General features: G+C 40.4%; 1 protein-coding gene across 1 annotated transcript in view; it reads left to right on the top strand.

Annotated features, from left to right (window-relative positions):
- The first annotated feature begins 1,481 nt into the window (after positions 1-1,481).
- LOC120716003 (integrin alpha-5-like) overlaps positions 1,482-13,901 on the top strand; it is a 50,131-nt gene continuing 37,711 nt past the window's right edge. Inside the window, exons 1-7 of the mRNA XM_040003344.1 lie at positions 1,482-1,907; positions 9,466-9,590; positions 11,441-11,541; positions 12,028-12,151; positions 12,637-12,698; positions 12,872-12,917; positions 13,068-13,193. Of these exons, the coding sequence (XP_039859278.1) occupies positions 1,708-1,907; positions 9,466-9,590; positions 11,441-11,541; positions 12,028-12,151; positions 12,637-12,698; positions 12,872-12,917; positions 13,068-13,193 (784 nt within the window). The 5' untranslated portion in view covers positions 1,482-1,707. The remainder of the gene's footprint in view (positions 1,908-9,465; positions 9,591-11,440; positions 11,542-12,027; positions 12,152-12,636; positions 12,699-12,871; positions 12,918-13,067; positions 13,194-13,901) is intronic.

Genomic DNA, 13,901 nt, shown 5'->3' with positions numbered 1-13,901 from the left:
CAAAGTAACAATGTTCCAGTGAACTGTCACGTCAATCTGCAGCTCCTTTCAGCAATACAGAGCTTTATACCGACGTTCGGTTCTTTTATTTATTAGTGTAGCAGCGTTGGGAATGTATTTCTGCTGAAACCTAATGTAAAATTTGGAAGTGCATCAGGTGTGATTTGGTAGCACTGCATAAAGGAGTCGAATCTTGCAAAAACATGAAGGTAAATCTGGAACCTTCATAAGAACTTTAGATGTCTGATAAGTAAATGTCAGTTGTTGGCTTACTCTTAGACATCACATAGTCTTATTTTCCACTGCAGCAGCAATAAAAAAAAAGAAGCTTAAAACCCCGCTCTTCACTACCTGATGTCTATGTTTCCATTTTAAATTTCCTCCTTTCTGTTAAGTAATGGGATTCACTTTTCCCTAATCGTTCAATCATGAACTCTTCGCAAAAGCTAGACTTCCAAACTAGTTGCCAAGTCACAAATCCTGTTACATGATTGGAATGACATTTAGAGAATAGTCTTATTATGCTAAATGTAAAATATTTAACAGTTGGGGAGCCGTAAAAGTTACAGCAAGTGGTTGCCAACTGTCCTGTGTTAGCCTGGTGACCTGCCCAGGTTGTACCCTGCTTCTCCTGCTATGACAGCTGGGATAGGCTCCAGCCTGCCATAATGCTGAATGGATAAGCAGAAGTGAATGGATGAATGGGATACACTGAATGCTGAAACCTTACATTTATGTATACATTACAGATATTAACTGTACTTTGCTCTGTACTGTACACATTTCTTCTAGTAAGTCACACTCTAAATACAGCACTACTGTCATTTTTGAATCCACGGCATCTTTCTGCATCTAACTACGAGGTCTAAACCATCTTTGGTAAGAACCATAGTCCTAATTCTAACCCTGTGCAATCCTCTGGTTTAAGATAAGCATTGACATGTAAATCGAAATGAGGCAACAAGAGACTTTAATTGATTTATTTGAATAAATAAAAAGTTCAGCTAACATTAATCCAAACGTTAATAAAATGACTGCATTTAGCATTTATGTGCATTTAGCTAAAATGTGTTAGCATCAGTTGCAGTTTTGTTTGTCTATATAATAATATAGTGGAAATGTTAATATATATTTATGTGCATCAAATTAAAAAACAAATTTACTGAATTACAGTATTGTAAAATGCAAAGTTTTTATAGTATGATTATTGTACTGCAAAAATAGATTTTCTCTTGCTGTAGAAGTGAAATACAGTTTTGATACTGCAGCTTGGAGTCACTGTAACTTACAGTAGTGGCCTGTTTATTTACAATGTGCAATGCTGAAATAACCACTTCTCTCTTCGGTGCCTTGAGGTAAAGAGCTTTAGCCCACACTTGAGGTTCTGCTGTGATATTTCAGATTTCGTGCCTTTTAGCTTTTTACAGCATTTTTTTCTTTGGGAACCAGACTGTCTGGTAATATTTAAAAACTCCACCCCCATATCTGGCCGCACTCTTCCCCTCCCTCTCACTCTGACCCTCTTCCTTTACAGTTCATCGTTCACTGTGGGACTCTACACCGGACCTGTTGCATCTGAAGGAGAGGATATTCAGGACACCAGTTTATGATTACGACTCCAAAGGCGTCCCGCGGAAGGAACAGCACGCATGATGCGTTTGCGGCGCTGCGGCTGTTCAATGAAAGAAGAGACGCGCAGCACAAGAGATGGGTACCGTTCCTGGACTTTCACCTACCCGGTCTTGGGGAAAATGTTGTGAGTGCGCCGTGCTGGCTCTACCTGTAGTGGTGCTTTGGTTTCAGCTTGGCGCCGCTTTTAACTTGGACACGGAGAACCGCGTCGTCTTCACTGGACCCCCGGGGAGTTACTTCGGCTATTCTGTGGACTTTTTCAAGAACTCATCCAGGTAAAGTGCCAGGAACGGCCACAGAGCTGGATTCTTTCTCCAGGTCAGCGAGGGGAAGTTTTTCGGCTCTCCTTACAGTTTGTAAAGTTTCTTTTTATTTCTAGTGTAAGATTAAAATCTTGTCCTTGTGGTTACTTTACGCAGTAACCCACTTCTCTTTTGGCGCCCCTATAACATCACCCTGAGACACAGAGCAGTATTTTCTGGTAGAGCCACCAATCCTGACATGAGAAACAGATTTTAGATTTTAAAAACGCATCTCTGTGTTTGGATCACAGCCTAAATGTGTGTTTACTTGTGTTATTGGCCATTGTCCCAGCTCTTTAAAGGTTTAAACAGCATGGGCTGGTGGGAAATGTATGAAATGAAGCTCACATGCATATACACATACATCTCTCTCCCCCTCCACCACACACACACACACACACACACACACACACACACACACACACTGGATATAGGCCCAACTCTGATTGGAAACAGACACACAAGCGTGTGTCTGTGTGTGATTGAGGGAGCAGGGGGTTAACCTACAGCAAAGTAAGAAAAATGCAAGTCTTATTCTGAATGAAGACTGAAGGGGCATTAAGGGTTTCCCGATGTTCTTTACTGACAGATGAGGAACTGCCAGGTGAGATGAAGTTAAAGATCAAACCTTCCCCTACAGACAGCCTTTAGCATCACCTATATCTCTTCTCTTCTGGGCACTAGTGGAAAAAGCACACACAGTGATTTTGAAGAATGTGTGAAGTTTATCAAGCAAAACCAGCCTGAGTTACAGTTCTGCATCAGATTTGTTTGAGAGGCCAGTGCCATGAAAAACTAAAACGTTTATAGTAGACTGCAATACTTCAGGGACTCACTCAGTGAAAACATATTCAGTGTAGTGCTAGAAAAGAAAAACCTGGTTTTCCCAGTTTGAATCCACAGTAGCTGTAAATAGAAAAGAAAAAACTACTTTCTTTAAACAACATAAGCCAAATAGAAAATGTTACGATCTGCTGTTATAGCGATGCCGTGTACACGTGTGTTTTAAATTGTCACACAACAAACTGTGATCAGGTTTGGCTAAACTGCTCTATGTTTTATAGCTGGTATGGAAATATCACATAAAAAAGCCCTGTTCTTTTTTTTGTATACTTTATTAATCCCCTGTAGGGAAATTACTCTCTGGCAGTGGGCAGCCACCAATCCAGCGCCTGGGGAGCAGTGTGTAGGGATGGTGCCTTGTTCAGGGGTACCTCAGGGTAGCTCTTCGGTGGATTTGAGCCCCTGACCTTCCAATCATGGGGCGAATGCTCTACCTATTGAGCTACGTCCTCCCCTCCTCCTTCATATATATTTTTAAGTGAGCAGCAGTAATTTATGGATTTGTTTAAAGTTTTTTTCTTTCAGAAAAGTATTTATTTTACATTAATGTACTACATTAATGTACTACTGAGTCATGAACTGTACTGTTTGTGGAGGTCAGTGTAGCCAGATGTATAAATCACCAATAATTAGTCTTTTGTACAATGTGCTGTCAATGGGTCTAAACAAAACCGCGTCACAGTACAAACAGTACAAACAAACAAACAAACTTTGGTCCTCTGTATAACACTTCCCTGCTCAGTTTATGGTCTCAGCCAATCATTTTGAAAATTTTGGTCATTCCAAATTTTAGAAAGGAAAATATTTCAGCAGATGCTCATTTGCTGACATATTGTGATTGACAAGCGAATGAACACGTGGTTTCCAAGCCAGGCCCGCCCCTTATGTGTCACATCTGATTTCTAAACAACAAAAATGATAAAACAAACAAACCGACTCATATCCAGCCTTCAAAATGGAACATCACAAACTGTGGGTGACGTCATAGCGATTATATCCATCTTTTATATTGTGCTGTCTATGGTCAGTACATCAGATGAATGCTAGAGTCACACTAGAGAAAGAGACAGGGCAGGACCAAAATGAATGCAACTTTGTTCAATGAACCTGCGATCTTGTTGCCCTTGTGACCGTTCACAATCAGTTTTCAGATTGACTAGGGTGCATCAAGACAGCGATAAAGCTGTTCAGTCAGTGCTGCAACAGAGTCAGCAGTTAGTGTTATAGAGGGCGGATGGAGCGACCTTGATTATCTACAACTAACAGTAAATTGTACTGCATTACCCCCCTACACAGTCTTCTAGTGCTGGTAGCTTACCAGTTACAACTGAACTGCTAACAAGCTGACAGAAACAAATACCCTCAAAGTTATCAACCACATTTTTCTATTTTTCCCTGGAGACAAACAAATCCATGTTGGTTTGTCCAGTCAAAAAGCCCTGTTTTAGCCAGCTGTTCACAGCTGCTGACAGCCTCTGGAAGATATGTTACATCACCTAAAAGCACTTTATGTTTGCAAGCCTCGATGATGACAGGGTTGTAGTTCAGTTTTGCTGCAGGTTTAATTTGCTTTATGTTACCACACCGGAGAGCAGCTGGTAGCTGGCAGCCATTGGAAGTCAAATGTAAAGCTACTTTTGCTGGAGTTCACTTACACCATTGTCATCCCTGGGGGCTCACAGACTAAAGTCAATGTTGGTTTAATGAATGTAGATATTTTCATTTAAGGAGGTCGGTTAAGATTATGTGAGTTTGCTCAACTAAGCTTGTGGCAGTCAGAGGGAATATTGTGGAGTGGTTCCTGAGATGTTGATTTACACACATCTTTTTTTTCTGCCTATGCTGAACAATACCACATTTTGTCTTCCACCAAATTCAAGCGTACTGACAGCAGACAAATGCAGCTGAATGTCTTCCTGTGAATCTAGTGCTTGTTGCGATGAGTAAACAACACAGGAAAGGGATGCAACTCCTGAATTTTCATTCTGCTGATGGGATAGTTTCTGCAGGCTCTCATGCATTCTGGCAGTTGCTTCGCTGTCTGTCTGTTGGGAGCCTTGGGAAGCTTTCTCTAGCTCATATCAGGTGCTGTGGTGAATAATTATACGTTAGGTTTTCTGTTAGGACAGTGCATGTATTCACTTAGTAATGAGAAGCATTTTAGGATGACAGTCTTGTGGCTTTTTGAGGAAATCAAAACTATGCAAAAATTAGAGAGGTTTGGAGCATTTCTTAATTAGGCTAGGAATATGCAGACGAGTGACTTGGTTTGGAGAACAAAGTCATCTTATGTTTACTACAGCTTTCGGAGCAGTAGACAAACAGTTAAATCCTTCTCATGTGCTGAAAGAATTCTGTCCTATCTGGAATGTGACAGAAGTACAAAACATGGCATATCACATATCAGGTCATTATTTATTTAACAGGAATTATGCAGCAGAAGGTTTGGCAGTTTGCTGTGCTGGAGCATTCAGGTGTTAACATATTGCTAAGGAAAAAAGACATCAGCACTAATCTTAGAGATAAATGGGAAGGGTTATAAGGTATTTTCCAAACCATTTGTAGTTCGTTATTCTACAGTGCGGAAGATTATTCACAAAGTTGAGCTCACTCACTACATGCGTCAGTTAGCATGTTAAATGTTAAAGTTAATGACAGTAACATTAGAAAAAGAATGAACAAGTATGGGTTGTTGGGCAGGGTTGCCAGGAGAAAGCCCCCTTTCCCCCAAAAAGAACATGGCAACCACAAGGCTTCTTTAACAGTGTTCTTCTAACATTCTCTATATGAAGCGCCTTGAGGCGACCTTTGTTGTGATTTGGCACTATATAAATAAAATTGAATTGAGTGGAGTGTATATTTGGAGAAAACCAAACACAACTTATCAGCACAAACATGCACATCATGCCAACTACAAGCACGGTGGTGGAGGCGTGATGATCTTGGCTTGTTTTGCAGCTACAGCAGCTGGACTCAACCATGAACCGCTCAGTATACCAAAGCATTCACGAATGAAATATGAGGCCGTCGGTCTAACAGCTAAAGCTTGACCCAATTTTGATCGTGCAATGTAACAATGCTCCTAAACAAAGCAGCAAGTGTTTAACTTAATGGTTGAAAAAGCAAATCAGTATTTTTTGCAGTGACCCTGAAATGGTGTGATGCAAACTTCAGTGAACTGAAACTGTGTTGTAAAGAAGAGCAGGTCCACAATATGAGACCAATGAAATCATACAGCAAACGATTATTTATTACTTCAAGTTATTGCTGCCAAAAGTGGGTCTCCAAGCTACTGAAACATGGGGTGTCCTTAGTTTTTTACATACAGCTATTTTGCAAATACTGACACAGTGTAATATGGCATGTGTCAGGTAATATTTGCCTAATGTTATGACACTGATAATTTCTGATTATGTCTTGATATATAAAATCTTAGAACAGACACAGCATGTACTTTCTTTTTGCCATGACTGTAAAGTTTTCGACACCAGGAGGATCTAGAGAACAATAAAGCTGCCTAACACCTAAGATGCTTTATGTGCGATTGCCTTTAAGGTGTCACTGACTATATGGCTATTCATGGACTGAAGGATGTATAAAAAATTATATATTACATACTAATTATATGTGTTCATCTTAGTGAGATACTGTAGTGGACTGTTTTGCTTTTGTCTTGCTTGTTAAAACACACAACTAAACGTTATTATAAAGCCGGTTTACAATTTGTTTGGATAGTTTCCCTGTTCATAAATACTGCATAATAAATTGATTCTTTTTAATTTCTAATGGTCCTTCCAGTATTACAGTACGCAGTGCTTCAGAGGTCATGAGGGAATTTCTAACACTGTACTGGTTTGTTACTTAACACTGATTAGCAGATATCTATATCAGCAGCTGAAAACTGGCTCCAGAAAAACGTACGTGTTGGTGAACAAAATGCTGTATTGAGGCTTTTTAAGGAAAACTAATAACCAATGTAATGTGGCTACATCCAGGCTACAGTCTGCAGTGTTGAAATGAAATTTCTTACAGACGTTTAGAATACCAAGATGATTTTTTATAACTTCCTGTAGTCTATTACCGCCACCAAAATATTCTTTTTTTCCACTACTTTGGTTCAGTTTTGGAGATTCGGTTATTACACTTGCCTGTTGCTCTGATTACTCATAGAGGTTCAGTAATGATCTCATGGTCACAAGTGTAAAGACACTAAGGGAGCAGTATTTCAGGGAATCCTGGGCCACACACAGATGTGTGAGTTCAGTGAGTATATTTACATGTTAACCAAATACAGCAGATTTTTGGTATGGGGGTCCAGTTCATGTAAACACCATATCCTATTTATTATAAGAACCCTGATAAAATCTTGAGAAATCTGAACAGTGACAGCACTGTGATGCACGTCAGCAGTTCCCAACCATGCTAATCAGGTTGTGTCTACAGACAGTACTGATCCCTATCACGGGATCAATAGGCCTGTAGGTCATGAGCAGTTCTACCAGTTCTTTGTTTGGATCATTTTACAGACCCGATGTGGTGAAACTACACAAATAAATATAATTTTGTGTATAAATATGCCACCATTAGGACACAACCTATTTTGGAATAATGTGACTGTGAGTAAATTCAATGGAGGTCATAAATCTTTCACTAAAAATTATACGTTGTACTGCTCCTGAGCTTCTTTCCTGTTCGCAGCTGTTCCTGTTGAACATGAGTTCAAGGAAAGGAATCCTGTAATTTCGGGGCTCAATAGTGTCATTCTACTGATAAACATCCTATTGTTCAGGATTTGTAGCTCTAGTGTTTTTAGTCATCTCAGAGAGTGAATAAAAGTTATATACTGATTTGAAAAAGTGAGCCACTGAAAGCCTGTACCCTGCACTCCTTAGTGGCTGTGGAGTGAATGGTTTATAAGGAAAGCTCATCCAGCCGTGTAAATATTCCTAAGACATTTTGGGGGATGGGGAGAGTACAGAGTCTGTCTGATATCTGCTAATGTCATCAGTCACCACTGTCTTAAGCTGTGCCATTTGCTCTGGGGTTTTTTAGCAGGGCTGCATGAATAACAGGTGTAGGTGTATATTTGCATGATATTTATCTATATCCATGCAAGCAAATGTTTAGAACAGCTTTTGATAGGTCACATTAATGTGTGTTATTGCTTTGTTGATTTCCAGAGTATATCATGAAAATATGCACAACCATCTCAGGATACTTCTTGTCTACTCTCCCATTTTTTCCACCAACGTTTGTTTAATTTTCTAGCTACAAAGCAAAAGTACGTTCAGCACGAAAGTAATAACTGAGAGATAGAAATCTGTATCTCTTTAACCTAAAGGAGCTGCCACATGGTTGTGCGCTAAGTGAAAACACTGAGTTACTGTATTTGCATAAATAGCCTCTCGTTATTGTAAGACAAAAAAGCAAATGACCACGTCTTTGTCTTTCTAAACAAATCAAAGGCTAAAACCATACCTAAACAAGGCTTTGAGAAAGATGATTGCCATTCATTAAAGTGAAAAAGAGCTACAATACTCTGGGACCAACGTGTTGTCAACGCAACACTTTGAGTCTATAATTTCCAAACAGGTCACAGTCACCTACGTAGGACAAAATATAAGAACAGAAATTTAACTATAACCAGGATAGGTCCAAGGTCCAATTTATATTTGAAGGCTCTGTTCTGGGATTTTTTCTACCTTTCATGTGAGAACATGAAGCTGGAGGTGGGCAGAGCAAAACAAGACTGTAGCCCAGAATAGACAAAGCTGGACTGGGACTTATGCAGCACTCTGAGCTTTTAGCAGACAACATACATGACATTAAGTCAGACACCGGATGAAAGGAAGAGTTGGGTTAAAGTGGGTTGCAAAGCAGATTGCAGGTGCAGAAAAAACTGCCTTTTAAGTTTGCCAATAGAAACCACAGAGGGGTATAAAGTGAACCTTCAGTGATGTGGACTAATGTGTAGAAGGCAAAACTACTAATTTTGGAGGCAAACTGTACTTATTTGGGAAAAAAATGTACATTTTTTTATGTATATCAGTTAATTTCACCCCTGGTTGCAAAGACTTGGGAGAACAAAAATTGCATATCTTTATTTCTTCGGCCTGGAGTTAAGGTTAGGATTCAGATTGGGGTCAGAGCATTAAAATGGAGGGCAGGATAAATGACTATAAGTCTTGGTGTTGTCTGTAGATTTATGTTTAGCAGTGCCAGACAACGTCCTGTAACTGTATCTAACATCTGGTGTAAAAGTAACTGGTAATGGCAGGGATCAGGTGGGAATGCTGAGGTAATAGCTACAAATTGCTCTTTAAATGTTCTTAACATACCTCTATGAAACAGTTGTGCTGAACTTTACAAACTTCCATAAACAAAACAATGTGATCTAACTTCTCAAATCTTTATGGCTGTGTTTTCATAGCCGGCAGTACAGACTGTCAGAGTCTGGTTTCCTCTTTGTCATCATTTGAGTTCTGATTAAAGGAATTGTGCAGCATTTGGGGAAATGGACATATTTGATTTCTTGCTCAAGTGAAAGGATATTATCATTTCTGTGTTCATGTCTAGAAGCTCATGACTTTCTTACTGTCTTGAGATCACCAAAAAATGTATGTAGATATAGTTTTGGAATTACGCTTCTGTACAGAAATTGGTCATATTTTCTTTTCTGCTGCTCTAGCATCAACATTTTGATCGGTGCCCCGAAAGCCAACACCAGCCAGCCCAACGTCACTGAAGGAGGAGCTGTGTACATGTGCCCGTGGAGCCAAAATAACTGCACCATTATCAGCTTTGACAAGCAAGGTAGGGTGTCTCGTTAAACCTAAATTAACGGTTGTCTTCTTTGCACCGGCACAGATAAAAATCATGCTCAATATTTAAAATCCAAGGGAGACGATTCTCCCTACATCATAATCACAGCAGTGGCTCGTAGGTCATATTGTTCCACAGTATTAAAATGTCACTTTCCCCAAAGGTACCGTGAAATAGTTGAAACAGAATGTGTAGTAAACGCACAGCTGTCTTTACCTCGCCATTAAAGTGGCTGAGAGAAGCTATGGGTGGCTTCCCCAGTTAAGCGCCGCTGTGCTTGACCTTGAGGTCAGGACTGCGGCTCCCTGCCATCTTCCATCGCCCGATCTAGGGGCCATGTGTTTTGATTGAAACTAGCCTTTGATGTCTTTCCTGAGTTTTAATGGTGACTGAGTCTTTCCTCAACCCCACCCCTCTCTAAGGTTTCCATTTTGGGCAATGAGCTGCGTTTGCAGTGTTTTCACAGAGCTTTGATTTTTCTCCTCGACTCGGGGCCCAGTGTTGTGAGTGCTCTTTAATTAGCGCAGAGTCATTACGGGGACAAGGACCCCAGAGGACCCGGCCTTCCCCCGGCCCTGCCAGGAAAACAATCACCTCCATCAGAAATGCAGGAAACGATAAGGACCACCGTTTGAGGATCAGAGGGTGTAACTTATCACGACCGACTGCGTGCTGATATCAAATTGTGGTTTGCACAGACCGAGAAATGTGGCTGTGCAAACTCTGCGCACATAAATATACACTCGCAAGATGTTTACAAACACAAATGGTCTCGGAAACTTGATATAGTGTATTAGAAAACACTTAAAACCACGCTTACAGTCGCACACCACATACATTTACATTCAGTAGTCTCGCTTTTCCCATTTCAGGCCTCAGGATTAATGGTGTGTTGGAGGACGTAGGCCAGACTCCATTAACCAAACAGGCACACTGAACTGCAGCCAGGAGAGTTTAATGTCACCACTCTAGTAGAGACAGCAGGAACATATATCAAGAAAATCACCACGGTTAAGGTTACAGTTAAAGCCACATTATAAGTATAATTTACATTATTTGAGTGCTTAAACAGGGACTGAAGACAAGTGTTCTCATTCAGGCATGCAGAAGGCGTTAGGGTTTGTTAAGCGATCAGGGATCCTGAATGTTCCTTTTTATGCGTGTGAGACAAAAAGCATGCGTGTGCAAGAAATTGTCCGATAGCAAATCTCTACAGCTTTTATTTGCCACTTAGTGAAGTGGTTCTTGTTTTAACTGTGCTCCAAAGGACATAAAGGCAACTTGGCTCAGCTGAGTCAAGTTTTGTGGACCAGGAAAAGCAGTTGAACTTGGAAAACTGTCTTAGTTTCCCAAATTAATTATTTTAACAGAATGTCCCTGAAAAAGCAAAAATCTGGAGGTGTAATGTTGCTGAAGTTGCAAGATTAAAACTCTTTGGCACATTCTCCTTACACTCCACCAAACCTTTCCTCATCGGTGCCTTAGTATTGCCAGGGCCTCTTCTTAAAACACATCTTGACAATCAAATACGACCGTTTGGGTTACAGTAACAACAAGGTCCAAGTCCTTTTGAGCTGTTTGATGTCTGCCATAGCATGGAGGATGGATTAAGACTGCAGACCCCGGGAAGAAGGCCATAAAATATCCATGTAAAAAGCCAAGAACATGTGGGGAACTCTCTCAAATGAAGCCCAGACAGCACAAAAGTCAAACACAACACGGTGATCAGAGTTAAAATAGCAACTCCTGACATCACTGAAGTTTCCTTCTAGTCCTGCTTTCTGAGAACCAAACTGTGTGGTAACTATAAATCTTTTGGGTTTTCTTCTGTGTTTTCACAGGTGACCGGTATTTTTATATAAATGACGTGAACACTCAGGTTGAGTTCAAGTCTCATCAGTGGTTCGGAGCTACTGTGCGTGCCCATGGTAGCAGCGTCCTGGTAAGAATAGCTCATTGGCTAGATTGCTGAAGTGACCTGTGGCATATTTGTTTAATTGAGCAGCTGTTAACATATAGTGCAGACTTTGTTGTCAGTAATTCTTTAATATGGGGTTTCGGAAACACATTCTCACACCCAACAGTAAAGCTTGGTCAGCACACTTTATCATTGCATTTTAACACAACAGCTAACTCAATAGCTTAAGAGACCAGGAGCAAAACCTCAGGACAAGCCAAGTGGCTCTTTTTTTCTACTTCTTCACAATCGTCTTGGTTTGTTTGGCGATTTGGTTTGGCTAGGTGACTAGTCAGCTTATGCTATACTATGACTTGGCCATTGAAGTTTCTTGCTGTAGGCAGCAAGTCCAGAGTCTTAACAGATTTTTGTCTCGTTACACACTCGATGCACTAGTAGCTTAACAACTGTAAGGAAGTTTAAGAGTAAAGTTTACATTTTTTTATTGAGTCTTCTTTCTCTGGTCTCCAGGCTTGCGCTCCCAGATACTACTGGAGGACTGAACGCGACATACCCTTCTCCGATGTTACAGGAACCTGCTACCTCGCTGTAGACAACCTCAAAAGATTTGTGGAGTTTGCACCATGCCGAACAGGTAAGCTAGTGCAACAACAGCTACCTTTCAGGGGATTTCACATCTTAATCCACCAGGTGACCAGCAGCTCACCCACAATTAGGGTTAGCGTTGGATTTGTACTAAAATGTTGGTTAAACCTTTCAAATGAAGTCTTACACACTCACTTTAGCATTGTACCTTATGATATAAGCCATCACAGGTGCTAACCGTAACCGTAACCCCACTCCAACTCTATGTTTGTGTTTGATGCATGTCAGAGTGATTATTTCTGAAAAGCTTCAGGATAACAATTTGGTAACAAAGCTATATATTTGGATTACACAGGGTTTGGGTTCTCTTATGACAACTTAAACCTTAGAGAGTTAATCTAATTGACACCCTACCCCTAACTACAGATGTCAAAGGTTGCAACTCCATTATTGGCAGAGATGTTATGAACAACGTGAAGTTCTTGTTCAATAAATGTATTGATATTTAATATGTTTTGTTGCTGCTCACTGCAGAAAGACATGGACCTGCTGGACAGGGCTATTGTCAGGGGGGATTCAGTGCTGACTTCACCAAGGTAAGAGAAATGTTTGCTAGTTTTATGCAGGAACATGGTCAGTGTTTCTCTCTTTTGGCTGATCAAAGCAGTGGCGATTACACTGTGTGCACCAAACATGCACAGTTTATTTGAAACTGGTGACACACAGATTCCTCAGCTCAGACTACTGTTGTGTGTGTGTTTTTTTTCAGGATGGGAGGGTTGTGCTTGGAGGACCAGGCAGCTTTTACTGGCAAGGTGAGCTGAGAGGAATGTGATGCCGTATGGCTGTTTTAGAACACATCCTCCAGTGTTGTTTTCTTCTTCATGGAGAATGGCTAAATAATTGGGAACCAAAGTTCAAGATACACATGCCTCACGACCCTTTGTTACTGGTCTGTTCTGAAGGTCAGCTGATCTCTGCCACTACAGAGGAGATTGTTAAGGCCTACTATCCTGCCTACTTTCTGCTGTCGGTCGCCGGGCAGATTCAAACCCGACAGGTGCAGGGAAGCTATGATGACAGTTACCTGGGTAAGGAAGCACCTTTACCATTCCCAGCATAAACCCGACCTATGGGCAGTTTTTGTTTTATGTCTGTTTTCCTAAGTCTTTGTTATCTATATATAATTATATCTATTCTTTGAGTAACAGAAGAATGATCAACAATGCCCACAAAACACTGAAAATTTACAATGAAGTTTGACAAAATAAAAAAACATTTTCAGCTTTACTGGAATGAATTGTCGTCAGTTAAGTTGAATGCCTGTGATGTTTAAGACCTGCCGTGCGTTGAACGTGATGTGAAACAAACACATGCAAACGGAAGATCACATTCTGGGGGGCCAAATCAACATGATATATACAAAAATCCAAACAACTGGGATTTAAAATCAATTTTTTAAAAGACATATCAATTTTTGAGGGCCCTTATGTTGCATGTATGCTTACGTCTTGCCAATGCATCACAAACTATTTGCAGTTTTTTTCCCAAGAATACATTTATTTTTATTGTTTATTTGCTGTCATTCTGTGTATAATACCTCACAGTATTCATAGCATTGCCTAAGTACAGGTGTAGTGTGGTATAAGTAGTGTATAATTGGCCAGCAGATAGCCCTGTGGTTCTGCTTGCTTGTGAAAAAATGTATTTTAAAAAAATGACTTAGTCTGATGGTTAGAGTTAGGGTTACAGCTGAGGTCACCACCGACTTAGACCTCAAAGATTAATAAAAAGGGTTA

Source organism: Simochromis diagramma, unplaced genomic scaffold (assembly GCF_900408965.1).
Source record: "Simochromis diagramma unplaced genomic scaffold, fSimDia1.1 OVJJ01000646.1, whole genome shotgun sequence".
NCBI classification, from domain to species: Eukaryota; Metazoa; Chordata; class Actinopteri; order Cichliformes; family Cichlidae; genus Simochromis; species Simochromis diagramma.
Note: the sequence above shows the minus strand (reverse complement) of the source record. Positions and strands in the feature narration are given on the sequence as shown.